The sequence below is a fragment of the Bos indicus genome, chromosome 16, assembly GCF_029378745.1.
Source record: "Bos indicus isolate NIAB-ARS_2022 breed Sahiwal x Tharparkar chromosome 16, NIAB-ARS_B.indTharparkar_mat_pri_1.0, whole genome shotgun sequence".
Taxonomy (NCBI): Eukaryota; Metazoa; Chordata; class Mammalia; order Artiodactyla; family Bovidae; genus Bos; species Bos indicus.
In genome coordinates this window covers 58,211,791-58,234,407 of record NC_091775.1, presented here as the reverse complement: position 1 = coordinate 58,234,407, position 22,617 = coordinate 58,211,791, and the positions used below count along the sequence as shown (strand labels likewise).

The 22,617-nt window shown below is 41.8% G+C and overlaps 1 protein-coding gene across 6 annotated transcripts in view; it reads left to right on the top strand.

The window, feature by feature from the left end:
- Nucleotides 1-10,487: 10,487 nt before the first annotated feature.
- The window catches only part of COP1 (COP1 E3 ubiquitin ligase), a 224,807-nt gene continuing 212,677 nt past the window's right edge, over nucleotides 10,488-22,617 (top strand). For 2 of the 6 annotated variants that reach the window (XM_070768482.1, XM_070768484.1), the window contains exon 1: nucleotides 10,492-11,178. In XM_070768482.1, coding sequence (XP_070624583.1) covers nucleotides 10,760-11,178 — 419 coding nt within the window. In that variant the 5' untranslated portion in view covers nucleotides 10,492-10,759. Of the gene's footprint in view, nucleotides 11,179-22,617 lie in introns of all 6 variants that reach the window. The other 4 variants (XM_070768481.1, XM_070768485.1, XM_070768486.1 and 1 more) reach the window with 3 other exon arrangements.

Genomic DNA, 22,617 nt, shown 5'->3' with positions numbered 1-22,617 from the left:
GGCTCCCCCATCCTTGGGATTCTCCAGGCAAGAACACTAGAGTGGATTGCCATTTCCTTCTCCAATGCATGAGAGTGAAAAATGAAAGTGAAGTCGCTCAGTTATGTCCAACTCTTAGCGACCCTATGGACCACAGCCCACCAGGTTCCTCCGTCCATGGGATATTCCAGGCAAGAGTACTGGAGTGGGGTGCCATTGCCTTCTCCGGGAGAAACTCTGCTGCTGCTGCTAAGTCGCTTCAGTCGTGTCCGACTCTGTGTGATCTCATAGACGGCAGCCCATCAGCTCCCCTGTCCCTGGGATTCTCCAGGCAAGAAGACTGGAGTGGGTTGCCATTTCCTTCTCTAGTGCATGAAACTGAAAAGTGAAAGTGAAGTCGCTCAGTCGTGTCCGACTCTCAGTGACCCCATGGATGACATACCAGGCTCCTCCGTCCATGGGATTTTCCAGGCAAGAACTGGAGTGGGTTGCCATTGCCTTCTCCAGGGAGAAACTCTACTAGGAGGTAAAAAATGAAGTAAGAGAATATAAAATTATATATATATATATATGATGTAGATGTAGAAAGGATAGAAATTAAAGTATTTAATTGAAATTTCAACTAAGTGAAATCTCAGGAGAGAAAAGGAGGAAATACATGGTGAAATAATATGATGAAATATGCAATGATTAATTTCCCAGAATTAAGGAAAAATAAAATAACGCACACTGATAAGGTCCACTGAGTGGCAAACAAAGAGATAAGAAAAAAGGATGTGATCTCAGATTTAAATACTAAAATAGGGTGAGAGGAAATTCCCTGGTGGTCCAGTGTTTAGGACTTGGCACTTTTCACTACCAGGGCCCAGGTTCAATCCCTGGTCAGGGAACTAAGATTCCCTGAGAGGAAGGTAAGAATGATGCAAATGCAGGCAGTTTTATTCTAAAAAGTCTGAATCCCATTCATTATGACCTAAATGTATACTGATACCATAAGGTTATGAAAAAGGCTACAGTACACTCAATGTGATATATCAAAAATATAATTGATATTTTTGATAATTATATTTAAACTTAAATTTATGTGGAAAATTTTTTGCATGGTGTCAAGTAAGGATTTGATTTATAATCTTTCTAAATGGACAATATCCCCAGCATGATTTATTGAATAATATTAGTACTGTTTCTAATATTTATATATCTTTTTTTTTTTTTCAGTGCTTGCTAAGAATTTGAAAAGGATGTTGAAATTCTTGAGAATTATTAGCTAGAGTAATATGCACTAGCTGCTGCAACAAACAAATTTTCACATATCAATAACTCTTCTAGTTTTGCATGAGCTTTGGGAGTGGTTACTCTCACCTCCCCACACGTGCAACTTTGGGTGGTTCTTTCCCTAACTATGTGGTGGTGGTTTCGTTGCTAAGTTGTGTCCAACTCTTGCGACCTCACGGACTGTAACCTGCCAGGCTCCTCTGTCCATGAAATTCTCCAGGCAAGAATACTGGAGTGGGTTGCCATTTCCTTCTCCAGGGGATCTTCCTGACCCAGGAATCAAACCCAGTCTCTTGCAATGCAGGCAGACGATCCTCAGGCAGTTTCGTCACACTCATCATGCCCTGTTCAGTGTTGAGCTGAGGACTTGAGGAAAAAGCTCTTGAGATCTATGGAGTTCTCTTTGTAGACCTCTTTCCTCTCTACAACTCTACCCTGAAAACTCTAGCCACTGGATCCTCAGCCTCTTCTCAGCCTCTCACATATGTTTCCTTATCTGAGGCCTAGGTCCTCCTCCCTGTAGTGTGGCTTGCAGATGTTCTTCAGGTATTAAGCTGGGGCAGTTGTAGGGCTTGCCTCATTTCTTTCCCCTTTCTCAGGGGTCACTGTTCTGTGCCACCTGACATCCAGTATCTAAAAGTGTTGTTTCATTTAGTGTGCCCATTTTTTCAGTTCTTTCATGTGGAAGGACTTGCTTCATGTTAATCCATATTAAAAGATGATTGCTCCTTGGAAGAAAAACTACCACAAACCTAGACAGTGTATTAAAAGACAGAGACATCGCTTTGCTGATAATGGTCTGTCTAGTCAAAGCTATGGTTTTCCTAGTAGTCATGTACAGATGTGAGTTGGACCATAAAGAAGGCTGAGCACTGAAGACTTGATGCTTTCGAACTGTGGTGTTGGTGAAGACTCTTGAGAGTCCCCTGGACAGTGAGGAGATCAAACTAGTCAATCCTAAAGGAAATCAAAACTGAATATTCACTGGAAGGACTGCTACTGAAGCTGAAGCTCCAATACTTTGACCACCTAATGCGAAGAACTGATTCATTGGAAAAGACCCTGATGCTGGGAAAGATTGAGGGCAGGAGGAGAAGGGGGAGCCTGGCTTGCTGCAGTCCATGGGATCGCAAAGAAGCGGACACAACTGAGCAAATGAACAACAAATTATTAACACTGGTTCATCTTGGTACCAACCAAGAGTTTGAGAGTTAAGTATTAGCACACAGCAAAGGAAGAATGAAGACTAGCACATGATAGTTAGTTTTACTTTACAACTTGGATTTAACTAACTCAAAACCATTATATGCTCTTGTATTGGGTAAACTATTGTCAGACAGAGATAATCCAGATTTAGCAAACCTTAGCTGTTAAACATAGGGTGGAGTCCTGAGATTTTGGCCAGCAGCTTTATTGCTTTGACCTAATTTTTCTAAACAGAAGGTGAGATAGTATCAGTTTCTACTATTTTACAATAAATTGATAAGTGCAAATGCAGTTGATAAATTGCTTTCAATGGGAGATGCCCAGGGCTCTGTGTGGGAGGACTCAGTGTGGGGTGAGAAAGGAAAAACCCGCTCTATCTGAGCAGAGTATTCACATTTAGAATACAAAAATTACCATACAAACTCAGGAAAAAGAGGAAACATATTGGCAGATGGAATATTTGTTTTACTTGATATCCTCTTCAAATGTTAAGAATAGGCTCCCAAACTAACTTCTCTTCCAACCTGATGTAAGTCTAATTATAATGATTATATCCAAATGTTCTTCCTCCTTCATTCTAGGTTGTTACACAAATTCATAATTTAGTGCTACTTTAGCAGTCCCAGAATTCTGTAAGAATTTTAAATTCTTACAGAATTCAATGGATGACAGGAATAGGTATTGGAGACAATATGGTAGCATGATTTGCCAGTAATTACATCCTAGTACACTCAGGGTACCAGGCAGAAAGAAATATCACTCATGATCTAGGAAGAGACGATGCAAATTACAATGGACAATGTACTGTTTTAAACGTTTCTTGATCCTAGCCGTACACACTCTCCCAGATCACTTAGGTATGCGACACCACATGCATGGCTGGTCAAGTTCCAAGGGGCAAATGACTTGCAGCGCTACCTGCTTCCATTTCAGGGTCAAGTGTTTTTCGCTGGATCTTTAATACTACCTGGTCTCCACCTCTTGATGACCTCAATTGTTCTGTTTTTGTAGAATGCTTTATACCTCATCTTATTTTGGTTTATGGTCTTTAAGTAGATCTAAATCTACCCATATATACATAAAATCTGTACACATTCACCACATATAAAACAAGTATATGTTTCTCTAGTCAACGTCAGCTTTTCCTAATGTTTGGTTTCTTTTCTTTTTTTTAATATTTGTTTATTTGTCTGCATTGGATCTTTTAAATTGTATGTGTTTATTTTTGGCTGTGCTGGGTTTTCATTGCTGAGCCTGAGCTTTCTCTAGCTGCAGCGAGTCAGGGCTGCTCTCTAGTTGTGGTGTGTGGGTTTCTCACTGTGGTGGCTTCTCTTGGTGCAGAGCACAGGCTCTAGAGCATGCTGGTTTCAGGAGGTGCGGCTTGTGGGCCCTAGAGCATGGGCTCAGTCATTGTGACCTACGGGCTTAGTTGCTCCAAGGCATGTGGGATCTTCCGGAACCAGGGGTCAAGTCGGTGTTCCTTGTATTGCAAAGCAAATTCTTAACCACCGAACCACCAGGGAAGCACTTGGGTTTCTTTTTATTAAGCTGACTAACCCTACTCAGTAACTTGCATTCACATTCATACAGCCACACCTATAATTCTTCATTGTTAATAATGTTTCTATTGGCTTGGGCGATATTTTACAAGGACTTTGACTGAAATTGCTAGCAGTAGGTTGAAAAGGAAATTAACTCCTCTTAATAGGATGAGTGACCTACTAAGGTATTAATACTCTTAGTTTACCTTCTCTAAAAAATTCTTGTAATTTCATATAGAAAGACTAGAAGGGAATAAAAGCTAATGATGCAATTCTAGCAATGAAAACAGCATGGTAGACATTTTCAGAAAAGAGTTGCCCTCAAATTATAAGAAATTACAGTGCTCCACAGGTAACTACCTCTGGTTTTAACGTATAAATTGGAGTTTTAATTTTACCAGTAGATTATGGATTATTTTCTGCTACATGTATTATGATGCTATTGAGTTTCAAAAATTTTTCTACTTTTTCCTGTCCATTCACTTGGACCGAAAATATTTGACTCCTTTTCCTTCTCAATTTAGCTTTTCAGTAGTGTGTTTATTTCACATTCCTTATGTTGTTATAACAGGGCAACCACATTAAAAAAAAAATTAACAGAAAACGGCCATTCACCCACAGGTTTGATTGAGACAGCAGACAGGGCTAAAGGGAAGCAAACCCACCAGGTGAGTCAGGCAGAAAAGTTTTTCAGGGAGAATCTTTTGGGGAGATTGGTTACCAAAGGGCAGGGTTAGTGGAAGATGGAAACCACTGGCCTTATTTCCCTAAAATGTCATATTTAGCTAAGACACCTTAGAAATATATTTGGGAAGTTGAGTCCTGTTGACAATTCCATTCCATTTTAACTACATGAGATTTTGGGCTTCCCTGATTCAGCAGTAAAGAATCTGCCTGTAATGCAGGACCACAGAAGACACAGTTTAGACCTCTGGGTCGGGAAGATCCCCTGGAGGAAGAGCCCCTAGAGGAGAGCATGGCCACCCATTCCAGTTTTCTTGCCTGGAGAATCCCACGGACAGAGGAGCCTTGGAGGGCTGTAGTTCATGGGGTTGCAAAGAGTCAGACACGCCCGACTTAGCTTGTGCACGTACATGAGATTTTACTTCAGAAGTGTTTTTGTGGAAGACTTGGGGTTTCATTTTGTCACTTTTGTCATCCACTTTTGTCAGGACTAATATTTTCAAACATGATAACATTATTTTTAATTTTTATTTCATGTTTACTTTTATTTTTCATTAATGTTCTCTTTTCCTATTAGCTACTTCTGAATCGGCTGACTTCCTGTCTGTGTGTTTGCCATTCTTCCTCTTTTCTCTTCTGCTTTCCCAGAAGATCTTGCCACCAGAAACTAGAAAGAACTGTGTACTTTCAGAATAGTCTTTATACATTTATCTGGTATTAAAGGGAAATTCTATTGCATCACATCGCCTCAGCTTCCTTTTGTGAGTTCAGATTATACTGAAGATAGGTTTCAAAGAGATAATACTAACAGCTGACGATTTTTTTCCCCCAGGAGATTTCTCAGCCAGGGTCATAGCACTTTCTGTCCTCTGAATAAGATACCTGAAAGGAAGAGACTGTTTTACATATTCTCCTGAACTGCCTATAATATTAATCACAGTATTTCTTAAAAGGTTACCTGCGTCAAGTTCAGCTGGGTGAGGATAAGAATGCATATTCATAGGTCCTAGCCTAGAACCATACGTTCCGAATCTCTGGAGAGAGAGCTCAGGAAATCAGCAGTTTTATTTTCGTTATGTGCTGAATCTTCTCCTGTGTCTTGCCTGAATTTTCAGTTACTGGCTAGATATGCTTACTTGAATGTATTTTCACCTCATGAACACTTAACATATCCACAATCAAATCATTCACTATCTAATTCTGTCATGCTGGTATACCTGAAGTCATCATTAGAGTCCTTCATCCTTGTGTTTCCTAATTTTTACTTAATCGTCTAATTGGCCTTTGTGCCAAGCACAGGGAAAGACAGTGATAACCTTAAGACAGACACAGGTCATGCCTCAAGGATCTTGACGATTCTGTTCTTTGGTTGTGCCAAGTCTTCGTTGCTGCAAGCGCGCTTCCTCTAGTTGCGGTGATGGGGGCTACTCTCCATTGCAGTACCTGGGCTTCTCATCGTGGTGGCTTCTCTTGCTGTGGAGCATGGGCTCTAGGTGAGCCGGCTTCAGTAGTTGTAGGGCTCAGGCTCGTTAATTGCGGCTCATGAGCTCTAGAGCTCTGGCTCCATAGTTGTGGTACACAGGCTTAGCTGCCCTGCAGCATGGGGAATCTTCCCAGATTAGGGATCAAACTCATGGCCCCTGTTACAAGGCAGATTCCGATCCATTGTGCCACCAGGGAAGTCCAATGAAGACTCTTTTACAGAGAGTAACTAAATCCTGTAGATTCTTGTGTGTGTTTGTGTGTTTCAGAATACCCTTTTACTTTCCTTATCAGTATACTAACCTAGAGGGCTACCCTGGTGGCTATGTGATAAAGAATCTGCCTGCCAATGCAGGAGACTCGGGTTTGATCCCTCATTCAGGAAGATCCCCTGAACTAGGAAACGGCAACCCACTCCAGTATTCTTGGCTAGAGAATCCCACAGACAGAGGAGCCTGGTGCCTGGTCTACAGGGTGCCTGGTCTACAGAGTCAGATATGACTGAGTGTACACACACACATCCTAACCTCTCATCACTTATGCTTGGACTGCTCTAATGTTTTTCCAATTAGTCTCTTTGCTCCTAATCTCCCACCTCTCCTCAAAGATTAATCTGCTGAAAATGTAATCTTCAAAACACCACTTCAAATATATTTTACCCCTACTTAATCTCTTCATTATTTCCAACTGCTTGTAGCCTATTTTTCAAAGTAGAATCAAGGCTCTTTACAATATGGCCCCCAAATGAATTTTTGTCAAATGAACTCTTTGAACTCTATCAAATAGATATCTGAACTTGATGTAAGCATTTTTACTTATTTATTTTCTGGGCTCATGAGTTTAATTATACTTTAACTGACCAAGACATACTTTTCTCTTCCGGCCTAACAACTCCCTACCCCTGCCCCCCACCCCCACCCCCACCCCCACCACAATCAGCATGGCTGGCCCTAAGCACTTGCTCCAGTTCCTATGTTGATTCTCTGCTTTACTGATTAAGCATTTAGCACGTACATCAGTAGTCATGTATGGATGTGAGAGTTGGACTATAAAGAAAGCTGAGCACTGAAGAATTGATGCTTTTGAACTGTGGTGTTGGAGAAGGCTCTTGAGAGTCCCTTGGACTGCAAGGAGATCAACCAGTCCATCCTAAAGGAAATCAGTCCTGAGTGTTCATTGGAAGGACTGATGCTGAAGCTCCAATACCTTGGCCACCTGATGCGAAGAACTGACTCACTGGAAAACACTCTTATGCTGGAAAGATTGAAGGCAGGAGGAGAAGGGGATGACAGAGGATGAGATGGTTGGATGGCAATACTGACTCAATGGACATGAGTTTGAGTAAGCTTAGGGAGCTGGTGATGGTCAGGCAGGCCTGGCGTGCTGCAGTCCATGGGGTCACAAAGAGCTGGACATGACTGAGTGATTGAACTGAACTGAATGTACACCTTGGTAACATTACTTATTTTTACATATTTTTCTAACTCTTCAATTATTCCATGAACATATATTTATCTCTTCCTTGCCTAGTCAAGGGCTATGTGTAATAAATGTTCAATAAATATTCATCAGATTCCTTGGCTAATAAACACATGAAAAGATGCTCTACATCACTCATTATTAGAGAACTGCAACTCAAAACTACAATGAGATATCACTTCACACGAGTGAGAATGGCCATCATCAAAAAATCTATGAACAATAAATGCTAGAGAGGGTGTGGAGAAAAGCGAACCCTCTTGCACTGTTAGTGGGAATGTAAATTGATACAGCCACTATAGAAGACAGTATGGAGATTCCTTAAGAAAATTAGGAATAAAATTACCATATGACCCACAATCCCACTACTGGGCATGTATCCTGAGAAAACCATAATTCAAAAACACACGTACTTCAATGTTCACTGCAGCACTATTCACTTTAGCTAGGAAATGGAAGTAGCCTAGATATCCCTTGATGGCTGAATGGATAAAGCTGTGGTACATATACACAATGGAATATTACTTAGCCATAAAAAGGAACACATTTGAGTCAGTGCTAACGAGGTGGATGAACCTAGAGTCTATTATACAGAACAAAGTAAGTCAGAAAGAGAAAAACAGATGTCGTACATTAATGCATATATATGGAATCTAGAAAGGTGGTACTGTTGATCCTATTTACAGGGCAGCATGGATTGCAATGGACATGAACTTGGGCAAACTCTGATAGATGGTGAGGGGTAGGGAGGCACAGCATGCTGCAGTCCATTGGATCAAAAAGAGTCAGACACAACTGGGAGACTGAACAACAATGGAGATGCAGACAGAGAACAGACTTATGGACAAGATGGGTAGGGTGGGAAGGAGAGGGTGGGATGAGTGGAGAAAGTAGCATGGAAACATATACACTACTATGTGTAAAATAGATAGCCAGTGGGAAATTGCTGTATGACTCAGGGAACTCAAACTGGGGCTCTGTGACAACCTAGAGAGGTGGGATGGGGAGGGAGGTGGGAGGGAGGTTTGAGAGGGAGGGGATATACCTATACCTATGGCTGATTCACACTGATGTGTGGCAGAAACCAACATAATATTGTCAAACAATTAAATAAAGGGGGGGAATATTCATCAAATTATTTACATTCATTTACTTATGGATTCCTTCATAAAAAATTATTTGAATGCCCACTGAGAACTCATCTGGTCCTTTCTTTCATGGAGCTTAAATTTTAGTTGGAAAGACAGACTTTAAGCAAATAATTAAAATAAAAATGAGATCAATTGCTTTGTTTGCCCAGAAATACTTAATAAGCACCGATCATAGGCCAGGTATTGGGTTACATGAATTGGCTGGGAATATAAAGCTGAAGCTGATAGGTTAATGGAGGAGAATTATAAAGTATAAAATACAATGTTGTAAGTGCAAACACAATATTCTAGGGACACAAATGAGAGTGCAACTCTCTATGCTGAGAAGTCAGTAAGGCTTGATATTTTAATTGGGTCTGGAAAATAAATTTAAACAAAGGGTTGTATAACACAATAATCAGGAAAAGAAGAGGGTTGTTAGAAATCTGATATGCCCATCCTTGTATCATTATTCTGAGCAGAAACCTGAGCTAGGAATATGAGGGTGAGCAGTTAAGGCAGACTTAAGATGGATGGGTGGTTCACGGCCAGGTGAATGGCTAGGTATTGCTGCTGGGCCTGCATCGAGGCCCTCGCCTGGCCCTGTCCCCTCAGCATGGACAGGTATTCTTAGAGAAAGGCCCTCTAATTGCACCTAAGAGAATTAACTGAGATCCTTCCCTCTAAGAATCATAGCATGAGTATTGGAAAGTATACTGACAATCAGAGTTAGTTGTTTCTAATTTACATCACCCAGAATCTGGGGGAGGAGGGGTCTCAAAATGGCAAATGAAAATCTGTAAACAAATTTCCGTATTTCAAAAAGCCTACCAGAAACTGCAACTTCTGGTAGCATTAACTGTCAGATTTTCCTTGTTTTGTGCTAAAAATCGTATCAGACACACATCAGACGGAGGTTTTAACTGAGCTATGTTCCGATTAAATGTAACTTGTTCTCTCATTATTATGATGCTTAACTTGGTAAATTACTTTTCAAAGGAGTGAGATCACGGTGGAGCACGTACAATTGGAAACACCTGCTACCATGCTTGCACTGTACAAAGCACTGTTCACTGACTTCAGTACTGTGGAATGGCTAACAGCAGCGGCGCCTGGAGTCCTGTCAGTCCAGAACTCTTCTCAGCGGCTCGGGGCTTCCAGGTTCTTTCCCTGTGTCCCAGCCTTCAATATCCGAACCGAAGTACCTGTCGTACCCTGGCCACCGGGTCAAACTGCCTGCCTCCCAAGCCACCAGCCGCCGCTCCCAGTTCATGTTCAGGAATGCGGCTCACCCCCACGCATGCGCGGTGCGGCAGCCCCCGCGCAGGCGCCGCTCCCCTCCGCCAGGAGCCGGGACCCTAGGTAAAGCAGGAGGGTCTGCGCCCCGGGCGCGCGTGCGCAATTGCTTTCACAGCACTTTTTCTCCACCGTCCCCCTGCCCCAAGCCCTCCGCCACCATCCATTTCTCTCTCCGCTGCCCTTTCGTTCCCTCACACGGCCCTACCCTCGGGCACGTTACGAAAGAAAACCGGCTCTCCAGTAGGGCGGTGTCGTTGCTAGGCCGCCGCCGTCTCCCAGGGCGCGCTCGGCGCGTCTGAGCGCCGCCCGGGCCGCGTCTGAAGTTGTATCCCCCGCCGCTCCCGCCCCTTCCGCCGCTCGCGCGCGCGCACGGCCGGCCCACGGCGCGCTCGGGTTGGTTGCTGCGGCGATCGCGGCGGCGGCGGTCCCGAGAGCGGCAGTGGTTCCTGCTTTGCTTTAATAGTTCCCTCCGCCCCCTCCCGTCGGACGCTGCTGTGTGGTTTTGCCTTTACAAAAATCAACTTTATTGTTCCTCAGCCCCACCTCCCGACGCGGCGCGCGTCCTCAGGATGCACTGAAGGCAGAGGGGAGGGAGGCGGCGGCGGCGGCGGCGGCGGCGGCGGGTCGCGGTCGCGGTCGCGGTCCCTCTCCTCCGAGCTCCCAGCCGGAGGGGAGGGAGTCACGATGTCTGGGAGCCGCCAGGCCGGATCGGGCTCCGCCGGCACCAGCCCGGGCTCCTCTGCGGCCTCCTCGGTGACTTCCGCCTCCTCGTCCTTATCCTCTTCCCCGTCGCCCCCTTCCGTAGCGGCTTCGGCGGCGGCGCTGGGGTCCGGCGGGGCGGCCCAGGCCGCGGGCTCCGGCGGTCTCGGGGGCCCGGCGCGGCCTGTGCTGGTGGCGGCCGCGGTGTCCGGCAGCGGCGGCGGGAGCGGCGGCGGGGCGGTGTCCGCGGGCCTGTCCCGGCTCAGCTGCGCGGCCAGGCCCAGCGCCGGCGTAGGAGGGAGCAGTTCCAGCCTAAGCAGCGGCAGCAGGAAGCGACCTCCGCTCGCCCCCTTGTGCAACGGGCTCATCAACTCCTACGAGGACAAAAGCAACGACTTCGTCTGGTGGGTTGGACGAGCAGCCTCCAGCAGTCCCCCCCCCCCCCCACCCCCCAAGTCTCTGCATTAGGAGTTTCTGCTGTTGGGGCTGTTGGGCTCCGGGGTGAGGGCGGTCTGTAGGGCGCTGTAGCGGTGTCTGCAGAGGGATTCGAGCGTTTGCAGGGGTTGGTGGGGTGGGATGGGGAAATGTTGGCATCCCGACGCAGGGTGAGGGTACTAGAGAGGACAGTGTTGCGGGGGAGATGTGAAGGGAGTTTAGGCAATAATAAATAAGAGGGCGAGATGGAAGGTCAAATAAGTGGCTGTGCATAAAAGGGAAAAGGTGGGCACGGAGGTTGGGCCTTGAATTTTCTGGCCGTCTGGTGAATTAGGTACCCTGTCAGTCCGCATTGCTCTTGGAGGTGAATTAAACTTGTAAAAGGAGAGAATTAAGCTTCCTGGTATGCTGAGGGAGGGAGTTGTTGGTCACAGTTTGTTTATTGAAAGTGTGGTAGATGGTACTCTAAACATGGGTATGGCTGTTTTAAGGAGAAGTAGTATTTGCTGTAAATATCCGTCGTGTGTGCTCTGAGGTAAATATCCGTTGTGTGTACGTGTAAATATCGCCTCCTACTTCAAAGGCTAGGTCATTTACTTTTAAATCTGCTGTTGAGGCTCCTGTAGTCAAGAAAGTCTGTTCGCAAAAAAATTGCACCTCTCAGTTGAATGTCTTGAAAGGGGGGGGGGGGCACATTTTTAAATACCATCCGTGGGTCAGATGTAATTGCACTGCACTTGGCACTTGTGTTAACGCATCAGAGTTTTTTAGAACTTCTGATTTGAGAAACGCTTGGAGTTAGACGTGTCATCGTGGATAGTATACAGCAGTACTCAGTTATGACATTTGGCATAAGGGGCTTATTCATATTAAGTGAAAGATGGAGTTGATTGTCTTGCTTGAGAGTGTTTTGAGTTTTCACTGGGTTTTGTCCAATTCAGATGGTAAGATTAGAAGAAAGGAATTGCTGTTAGCTGAGTGCGAACTGGTAGGATCTTGTGCTTTTCTTCTGGAGGAAATTGTTGACAGACTTAGTGTATTAGTGATACGGGAAATTGGCTTACACTATCATTAGAGAGTAAGTTGATTCACTTCAGGGTTGCAGATGGTAAGTTGTCATTAAATACAGTAGGGCTAGAAGTTGGGAGTATAAGAAAGTTATTGATTACAGTTTCTAGTTCTTGCAGTGAAAATGGCTTTATATTTTTGCTTTTGTCATACATTATTCTGGATTGAGAATTGATTCATTTTTCACTGAAGCTGGACTAGAATTGTAATTTTTTTTAAATAAATAACTTAAGCAGTTTATGTTTAGGTCTAAGTGTTTGTACCTGGTAGAGAATGCAATGTGATAAAAGTAGAAAGTAATGAAACAAAAGTGAGGATTTTTAGAACTTGTCTTTTTGGCCACCATTTCCATTTCACTTATAAGTAGATTAAAGGAAACAAACTTGCTAGCATCCATGTAGGTGCACTAAAATACAAGGTGAAAGAAGGGAATTCATCATTCATCCAACAGATATTTGACACTCACTGTCTGCCAGGCACTGTATGCACTTATACTTACTTATTATACTTACTGTAAGCCATTTTATAGAGAATTGGAGAGGGATAGGGGAATATAAGCCACTGGCACTAATTTTTATTTTTTAGGGGTAAAATTATTAAAATTTTTGTTAGTCTGTCACCTAACTTAAAAAAAAATATTTAAATCCAGTCTCTGAATCTTAACCATGTTGCTTAGGTTTTTTTGTTTGTTTGTTTTCTTTTATATTCTAAGTGGAAGTGTCCAGTGAGAGTCTTTAGTTAAAAATTCTGAATATTTCACTTTCTAAGAATGTGATAGTCCTTGGTCTCTTGCTGGTGAGGTTGACTTTTCAGAAGAATTCATTAATGGGAATCAATTTTCCTGAGTCTCAAGCTAGATTTGATTTGGCCAAGTGTTTAGGGTAGGAAGATAAAGCACTGGGCAAAGCCCAAGGAATCCTTTTCATTTCTAATTGGCCCTGGGTGGTTGGTCTTGTCGCTTCAAGGTTAAACTGTGAACCAGTCCAAATTATTCTAAGCTATTACATCTTAATGAGGCTTACGTTTGAATAATGATAATAATTCCTCATTCACATTTTAAAGATGTTTATGTTTCATGTTTCATTTTATCCTAGAACAACTGTTAAGTTGTATAGAACTTCCAATTTTAATGTAATGCTAATATAATTGTATTCTCATAGAGGTAGAGAGAAGTTAAGTAACTGTTTCAGATTGGACTGTTCAGAAACAAAATTACAACTCACATCTCCCGATTCTCAGTTTAGTGCTTTCTTTTATGGAATTTTAAAATTTCAGATCTATAAGATCAATTATATGCATTTAGCCTCATGGTTCTTAAATGTGGTGGATTGGAGGAAAACAGCTGTTTCATAATCACAGGAGATAACTCTTTTTTTCTTTTGACCACACCCTGTGGCATGCGGAATTTCTCTGACCAGGAATCCAACCTGAGGTCTCTGCAGTGGAAGCTCAGAGTCTTAACCACTGGACCACCAGGGAAGTCCAGGAGACACGTGTTTTTATTCTTACTCCTTCCCCTTGCCTGTCTATCTGCCCACATCCTAAGAGGACTTAACAGAATTGAGGGCTGGAGTGGGCAGTGTAGTTTGCAAAAGCTCCCTTGGTGATAATGACTTGTCCTTTCACCCTGTTTGAGAACAGTTGATTTAAAGTCAAATGCTGAATTGTCAGTAACATGTATTGGTCTCTCCTTACTTATATTTCAAAGTAAGCTTATATCTTATTGTAGAATTGATGGACATTTTAGGGATTTATAGTTTTGACTTTAATAATTCTTTCAAAGGATTGAAAGTACCATCAAGTTGTAAATTCTGGTTTTATAGATGAAGAGTCTGTAGTACAGTAGAGAGTGGTATATATAGCTTGAAGTTGGATGAGTCTCTGACATTTAAAGGAAGTCTGTGTTGCCTTACTTTTCAAAATTTTCTGACATGGTCTGTTAAATTATGAGTCTATCCTCTGTTTGGAAGACAATATCTTTCTTTTACACTGTCACATTATGACTGTCTCTGTGTTAGCCTTTCCAGCTCCCTGAAATGACCTTTTCTACCTCTTTAAGTCCCAGATATTCTCTAAGTTGTAGCAGAAATAAGTATTTTTAAGTCGATAGTAAGCCCTTCAGAGAAGGCAATGGCATCCCACTCCAGTACTCTTGCCTAGAAAATCCCATGGATGGAGGAGCTTGGTAGGCTGCAGTCCATGGGGTCGCTACAAGTCGGACATGACTGAGTGACTTCACTTTCACTTTTCACTTTCACACAATGGAGAAGGCAATGGCAACCCACTCCAGTGTTCTTGCCTGGAGAATCCCAGGGACAGCAGAGCCTGGTGGGCTGCTATCTGTGGGGTCGCACAGAGTCGGACACGACTGAAGCGACTTAGCAGCAGCAGCAGCAGTAAGCCCTTATGGGAAAATTTACTTTGCCTGATCAGATGTAGGTTGAATCTATGTTAAGTCCATCTACTGTTTAATAAATGTGACAGACAGCCTCTTGTGTCAAACTGTTAATAACAGACTGTCCTGAAGGAGTTCACGATTATGTGAAGAAAAACTTTTAATCACATAATTATAATATCACACCCTAGCATCACTGCTTCTCTTAGTGTCATGACAGATGTTAAGCACTCTTTTGGAATTCAAATGTTGTCTCACAGTCCTCAACATAGCAGTCTGGGCAGCCACTACCTATTAATCATATTTAGCGCTAAAGATGAGACCTGTTGCCCATGTCTTACTGAGTATGAGACCTCAGTTTAGTTTAAGGATGGGCTTTTGGCTCAGATAGAGATAATGAAGCAAAATGGGTTTAGTGAAAATTTCAGATAACTGTGTTAGAGGCTCATGTAGATGCTTGAAACTCAAAGTTCATAAATGCCAAGTTCACTAAAAAGTACTAACAGTTGGTTCGGTATACATAATAATAATGTGAAAGTCGCTCAGTCGTGTCTCACTCTTTGCGACCCCATGCACTACTGTACATTCCATGGAATTCTCCAGGCCAGAATACCGGAGTGGGTAGCTGTTCCCTTCTCCAGGGGATCTTCCCAGCCCAGGTCTCCCACATTGCAGGCTGATTCTTTACTAGCTGAGCCACAAGGGAAGCCCAGGAATACTGGAGTGGGTAGCCTATCCCTTCTCCAGAAGATCTTCCTGACCCAGGAATTGAACTGGAGTCTCCTGCGTTGCAGGTGGATTCTTTACCAACTGATCTATTAGAGGTGCCCACATAATAATATGTGTTGCAATATAAGTAAGTAAGTGTTAGTCGCTCAGTCGTGCCTGACTCTTTGCGACCCCATGGACTGCAGCCCACCAGGCTCCTCTGTCCTTGAGATTTTCCAGGCAAGGATACTGGAGTGGGTTGCCATTTCCTTCTCCAGGGGACCTTCCCAACCCAGGGATCGAACCCGGGTCTCCTGCACTGCAGGCAGATTCTTTACTGACTGAGTTCCAATATAAATTATTATTATTTGCCAGGCACTATCCTAAAGGTTTGACATGACTTAATCTTTACAACAACTATTTGATGCAGATACTTCCCATTGAAAAAAATTAATTGCAGTTCACTTGTTTTAGTGCACAGGCTTCAGTAATTGTAGCACACAGGTTCAGTAGTTGTAGTGCATGGGCTTTTGTTTCTCCACTGCATGTAGAATCTTCAGACCAGAAACTGAACCCATGTCCCCTGCATTGGCAGGCAGATTCTTGTCCACTGTACCAGCAGAAAGTCCCTAATTCCCGTTTTATAGATGAGGAAGTGAAGGTCAGAGAGGTTATGTAACTTGTCTCAATTCATATAGTTAATAATGGTGGTAACAGTGTTTATATCCAGATGTTTTGGCTCAAAGCTCAAGTTCTTAACCACTATATTACCTTGCCTTTCAGAGACCAGTGATTTTGTTTACAATCAACCTTATTAAGATAGAATTTGCATGCAATAAAGGTCACCAGTTTTAAGTGTATAGTTCAGCGAGCCTGACAAATGAATATATCTGTGTTACCACCCTAATTAAGGTACAGAACGTTTCCATCACGCTCATGAGTTTACTGTGCCACAGCTTTGCACTCAGTCTTCTCTCACCTCTGATAACCTGGCAGTCTGTTTTCCTTCAATGTAGTTTTGCCTTTTCTAGGATTTTATGTAAATAGAGTCATTCAGTCTGCAGTCTTTTGTGGCTGACTTCTTTCACTTGGAGTAATGTTTTTGAGATTTAGTAATGGTAAGTGCTGTGCTGTGTGTGCTTAGTCACTCAGTTGTGTCCGACTCTGCGACCCCATGGACTGTAGCCCGCCAGGCTCCTCTGTCCATGGGGATTCTACAGGTAAGAATACTGGTGTGGGTTGTTGCCATGCCCTTCTCCAGGGGATCTTAACGATGCAGGGATTGAACTGGGTTCTCCTGCATTGCAGGCAGATTCTTTTACCAGCTGAGCTACCAGGGAAGCCCTTAATAATGATGAATGTTTCACTAATTTTCTTCTTTTAACTTCTGAGTAGTATTCTATTACATGGATATAACGTGAAAGTGAAGTTGCTCAGTCATGTCCGACTCTTTGGGACCTCATGGACTGTAGCCTACCGGGCTCCTCAGTCCATGGAATTTTCCAGGGAAGAGTACTGGAGTGGGTTGCCATTTCCTTCTCCAGGGGATCTTCCCAACCCATGGATTGAACCCTGGTCTTCCGCACTACAGGCAGACACTTTACCATCTGAGCCACCAGGTATATAACATGACTTCTTTATATATGCATTGTTGAGAGAGACTGAGTTTCTTTGTTTCTGAAGTTTCCAGTGATTGTAAAGAAAGCTGTTGTAAACATTCATATTCAGGTTTCTGTGTAGACCCATCTTCACATCTCTTGGGTAAATGTATAGGAGTGTATTCTTGGGTTGTGTGGCCAACTGTATGTTTAACGTGATAAGAAACTGCAGAATGGTTTTCTAAAGTGACTATCATTTTGCATTTCTACCAGCAATGTTTGAGTTTCAGTTCCACATTCTTGCCAACGCCTGCTTTCAGTCTTTCAAATTTCAGTCATTCTAGTGGTATGTTTAGTAGTATCTTATTGTCATAATTTGCATTTTCTTAATGACTGATGATGTTGAGCATACTTCCATGTGCTTATTTCCACTTGCATATCTTTCACAGTGTGTCTTCTAATCTCTCGCTTATATTTCTCATGTTTGTGTTAAGTTGTAAGGCTTATGGCTGCAAGTCTTTTGTTAGTCTGTATATTGTGATGTTTTCTCCCAGTCTATTGTTTACTTTTTAGTTTTCTGAGCAGTCTTTTGAAGTGCAAAAGTTTAAAATTTAAGTCCAGTTTATTGGACTTTTTTCTTTTGTGGTCTGTGACTTTTATGTTCTACTGAAATTGTTGTCTAAATCTTCTTGTATATTCTAGAAACTATAGCTTTTTTGTACTTAGGTACAATCATTTTATGTTAGTTTGTATATACTGTTTGTGGTAAGATTTGAAGATTTTCCCCCTCCACTGTAGATGTCCAGTTATTGAAGCACCCATTTGTTGAAAAGACCATCTTTTTTCATTAAGTTTTCTTGGAGTATTTCTCAAAAATTAATATATTTAAGTTTATTTCTGAAATCTTTATTCTGTTCCATTGATCTAAGTGTTTATCTTTATGTGTATACCACAGTCTTAATTTCTGTATCATTGTTGTAAATCTTGAAATCAGATAGTGTAGTTTTGTTCCTCTATTTTTAGTTATTTAGGAAGTTTGCATTTCCACATATATTTTAGCTTACCAATTCTTAAAAAAAAGATTTCTAGGATTTTAATTTGGGTTACTTTGAATCTCGGACTCAATTTGGGGAGATTTGACATCTTAACAATATTGAATCTTTGAGCCATAAACATAATATGTTTCTGCAGTTATTTAGGTCCTGAACATCTCTTAGCAGAGTTTATAGTTCTCCATGTTTGGATCTTGCGCATATTTTGTTAAACTTACTCCTGAGTGGCTCATGTTTTTGATGCTCTTGTGTTAATTTCAGTTTCCTAATGTTGCTAATACGTAGAAATACAAATTATTTTTGTGTATTGACTTTTTTTTTTAATTGTTAAGTTCACTTATTACTTGTAACAGTTTTTTGGTAGAACCATATGATTGTCTAAGATGACAGTCATGTCATCTGAAAATCAATATAGTTTTACTTCTTTCTTTTTGAATTTTATGTCTTATTTTGGGATCTTCCCTGGTGGCTCAGAGGGTGAAGAATCCACCCACAATGCAGGAGACCCTGGTTCGATTCCTGGTTTGGGAAGATCTGCTGGAGAAGGGTTAGACTGCCCACTGCAGTATTCTTTGGCTTCCCTGGTAGATCAGACAGTAAAGAATCCACCTGCAATGTGGGAGACCTGAGTTTGATCCCTGGATTGGGAAGATCCCCTGGAGAAGGAACGTCTACCCACTCCAGTGTTCTAGCCTGGAGAGTTCCATGGACAGAGGAACCTGGCAGTCCATGGCCTCACAAAGAGTTGGACATGACTGAGCAATTTTCATACACGAATTTTTTAAAGCTATATTTCTCATTTTTATTTATGAGTGACATTGATCTGTTGTTTTCATATAATGTACACATATATTTACTTTATGTATTTATATATAAGTTTTGGTATCAGGGTTATTAGTTTCTAGGGCTGTTGAAACATAATCACAGACTGGGTGGCTTAAAAAGCAGAAAGTTACTTTCTCAGTTTTAGAGGCTAGAAGTTCAAGACCGAGGTGTTGTCAGATTTGGGTTCTTCCCTGTGGGCTTGCTGATGGCCACCTCTTGTTGTGTCTTCACACAGTTGTGCTTTGGTCTGTGTGTTGTCTGTATCTTGGTAAGAACACCAGTCATAGTGGGTTTAGGTCCTGCATATATGACCGACCTTTACTGTAATTACCTCTTTCATGTCCAACCTCCAGATACAGTCTGGAGTACTCTGAGGTACCGAGGGTCAGGATTTCAATGTATGGATTTGGGAGAGGACACAGTCTAGCCCATCACATAGAATAATACTGGATTTCTAAAAGGGGATGAGAAATGTCTATTTTCTGAAAGAGTTTATGAAATTGGTATATTTCTTCTTAGGTGTCTGGTAGAATTCATCAGTGAAGCCATAGTTTTTGTGGAAAGGTTTTATTTACTACCAGTTTCTTTAACTGATAAAGGACTGTTCAGGTTTTTTATTTAAGTGAGCAAGTGAGTTTTGTTAGTTTGTCTGCTAAGGGATTTCTCCATTTCACCCAAGCTATTGAGTTTGTTGGCAGTTGGCATAAGGTTCATAAATATTAGCACTTCTTTATGCTTTAAATGTTTGTAGGATTTGGAAGGATGTCCCTTCTTTCTTTCATTCCTGATGCTGATAATTTGTTTTCTCTCTCTCTCTTTTTTTTTTTTTTTTGCCTTGAACTGTTTAGCCAGAGGACTGTCAGTTTTATTAATCTTTTCAAATAACTCTATTTCACTGATATTTGGCTTTGTTTTTTTAATTCTACTTTGAGTTTTATCTTCTTTTTCTAGCTTTGAATACAGAAGCTTACATTTTTTTCTGAGAAAAATTTAATTCTAGTAGTTTCCCTTACTAATATTGCACTAATTTTCACCCAGTTCCATATATTTTTTTTATCCTTTCCATTGTGATTGGAAGAATGGGTTACTTAGATGTATTTTAATTTCTAAATGAGAATTCTCTGGATATCATTTTGTTATTGACTCTTGATGCAATGTAGCTTTGTTCAGGGAATAGGATTTGTATGAATTCAGTCCTTTTAAATTTACCGACTTCTTTCATTTTCTCCCATAGGCTTTATCTTGGTTAATGTTCCATATGCATTTGAAAAAAAAAAAGAGTATTCTCCTGTGTGTAGACTGGTATATTCTATAAGTGTCAAGTTTGTTGATGTGTTAAGCTCTGTATACCCATACTGATTTTCTGTATACTTGTTCTGTCAGTTACTGAAAGAGGTGTTAAAATCTTTAACCATGCCAGGTGTAATTGTGGGTTTTACTATGTTTCCTTGCAATTCTGTCAATTTGTGTTTCATGTATTTTGAAACTTTAGTAGTAGGGCACACACATTTAGAGTTGGTAGGTTGATCCCCTTATCATTTTGAAATGTCCTTGCTTATTACTGGGAATGTTTGTTGGTCTGAAATCCATTTAGTCTGTTAACATAGATTCTCCAACTTTATTTTCTTAAATGTTTACATGGTATGTGTTTTTGTCCTTCACTACCTCTATGTCTGTTTCAAAGTAGGGTTCTTGTAGATGGCTTATGGTTGAGTCTTTTTTACTTACTACGACAATTTGCCTTTTAATTGGCTTGGTTAGACTTTTTGCATTTTAACATAATTATATGCTTGGTTTTATGTATACATCTTGCTTGCTCTTTGTTTTCTATTTGTCCTTTCTCTTCTTCTATTCCTTTTCTCTCTTTTTTCCCCTTATTTCCCTCTCTTCTTTTGGATTAATTGTGTATTTTTAAGATTTCTCTTTTGTTGCTACTGTTGACTTATTAGTAATACTTGTATGGGATGTGTGTGTGTGTGTGTGTGTGTGTGTGTTTTGGGGGAAGTGCTTGCCCTAGGGTTTATAATACTCATTTTTAATTTTTTATAGTCTGCCTTCAAACAACTTAATGTCACTTCATAAGCAGTGTAAGAATTTTGTAATAGTATGCCTCCATTCTGTAGGATCCACCCCAGTTACTCCCTCATGGCCAGAAGTGTAAGTTCTACGTGTGTGTGTGCGTGCACGCGCGCTCAGTTGTGTCCGACTCTTTGTGATTCCATGGACTGTAGCCCACCAAGCTCCTCTGTGAAATTTTTTCAGGCAAGAATACTGGAGTGGGTTTCCATTTCCTCCCCCAGGGCATCTTCCTGACCCAGGGGTAGAACCCGCATCTCTTGTGTCTCCTGCATTGGCAGGCAGATTCTTTACCACTGCACCGCCTGGGAAGTCATAAGTTCTGATTTCCTTTTCTAAAAGAAAAAAAAAATGAAGTAAAATGCGTGCCATATAGGATTCACTACTTAAAGTGTACAGTTCAGTGCATTTACAGTGCTGTGCAGCCATCACCACTAGTCATTGCCCTGCGGCACGTGGGATTTAGTTCCCTGACCAGAGATCAAACCCGCGTTCCCTGCCTTGAAGGCAGATTTTCAGCCACTGGACCACCATGGAAGTCCCCAAAGCAATATTTTTTCAAAAGTTACTTTAAAAACTCCAGGTGGAAATACAAGGAGGACATCTTCTACATGGCTATAAGGAATACATCTTCCACGTGGATGGGTGTTTCTTTCTCCCGATGATGGGACTGACGGTATCAGGGCTTCTCTGGTGGCTCAGCTGGTATAGAATCTGCCTGTGATGCAGGGGATGTGGGTTCAATCCCTGGGTTGGGAAGATCCACCAGGGAAGGGATAGGCTACTCACTTCAGTATTCTTGGGCTTCCCTTGTGGCTCAACTGGTAAAGAATCCACCTGCAATATGGGAGATGTGGTTTCAATCCCTGGGTTGGGAAGATCCCCTGGAGAAGGGAAAGGCTACCCACTCCAGTATTCTGGCCTGGAGAATTCCATGGCTTATATTGTCCATGGGGTTGCAAAGAGTGGGACAGGACTGAATCATTTTCACTTTCCTTCATTGTCTAATGAAACATATTAGGTATGGTATCTCCCCTGTCCATACTTTTGTAGCCACTCCTGCATATGCATCCGTGTTTTTCTAATGTGTGAACTTGCTGTCTTTCCTAGCTCATTGGTCTGTGATGGTTGCTTTTCTGAATTAATGACTAAAATATAACAGTTGCATTTTGTTGGTATTGGCATGAAACAGTATTTATTTTGTATCAATCATATTTTCTGTCTCAGGAATTTGAAATTTAAAAAGAAAAACACTTGAATTGGCCTACTTTTTAAAAATATTAAAGTTCTTAAAGTAGTTCTGATGCTTGAAGGGCTATACAGTTGACTTAAACAGCACAGCAGTTGGGATGCCCACCCTCTGCCCAGTTGAAAATCCACTTTAAGTCAACCCTTCATATCCACAGTCCCTCCACATCTGTGTGTTCAACCAAATGGAGATTGTGTTGTACTGTAAGTATTTATTATTGAAAAAAATCTGTGTGTAAGTGGACCCACATAATTCAAACCTGTGTTGTTCAAGAGTCAGTTGTATATTGCAAGCTGAGATATCCTTGATACGCAGAAAAAGAAACATTAGTCACATTAATAGCAGAGCTCTGGTGAAGATCTGTATTCCATGTAAGTGCACTGAAGTCCCTAGATCCACCTTGAATCTAACACCAGATCCTGTGAGCCCTGGTGATG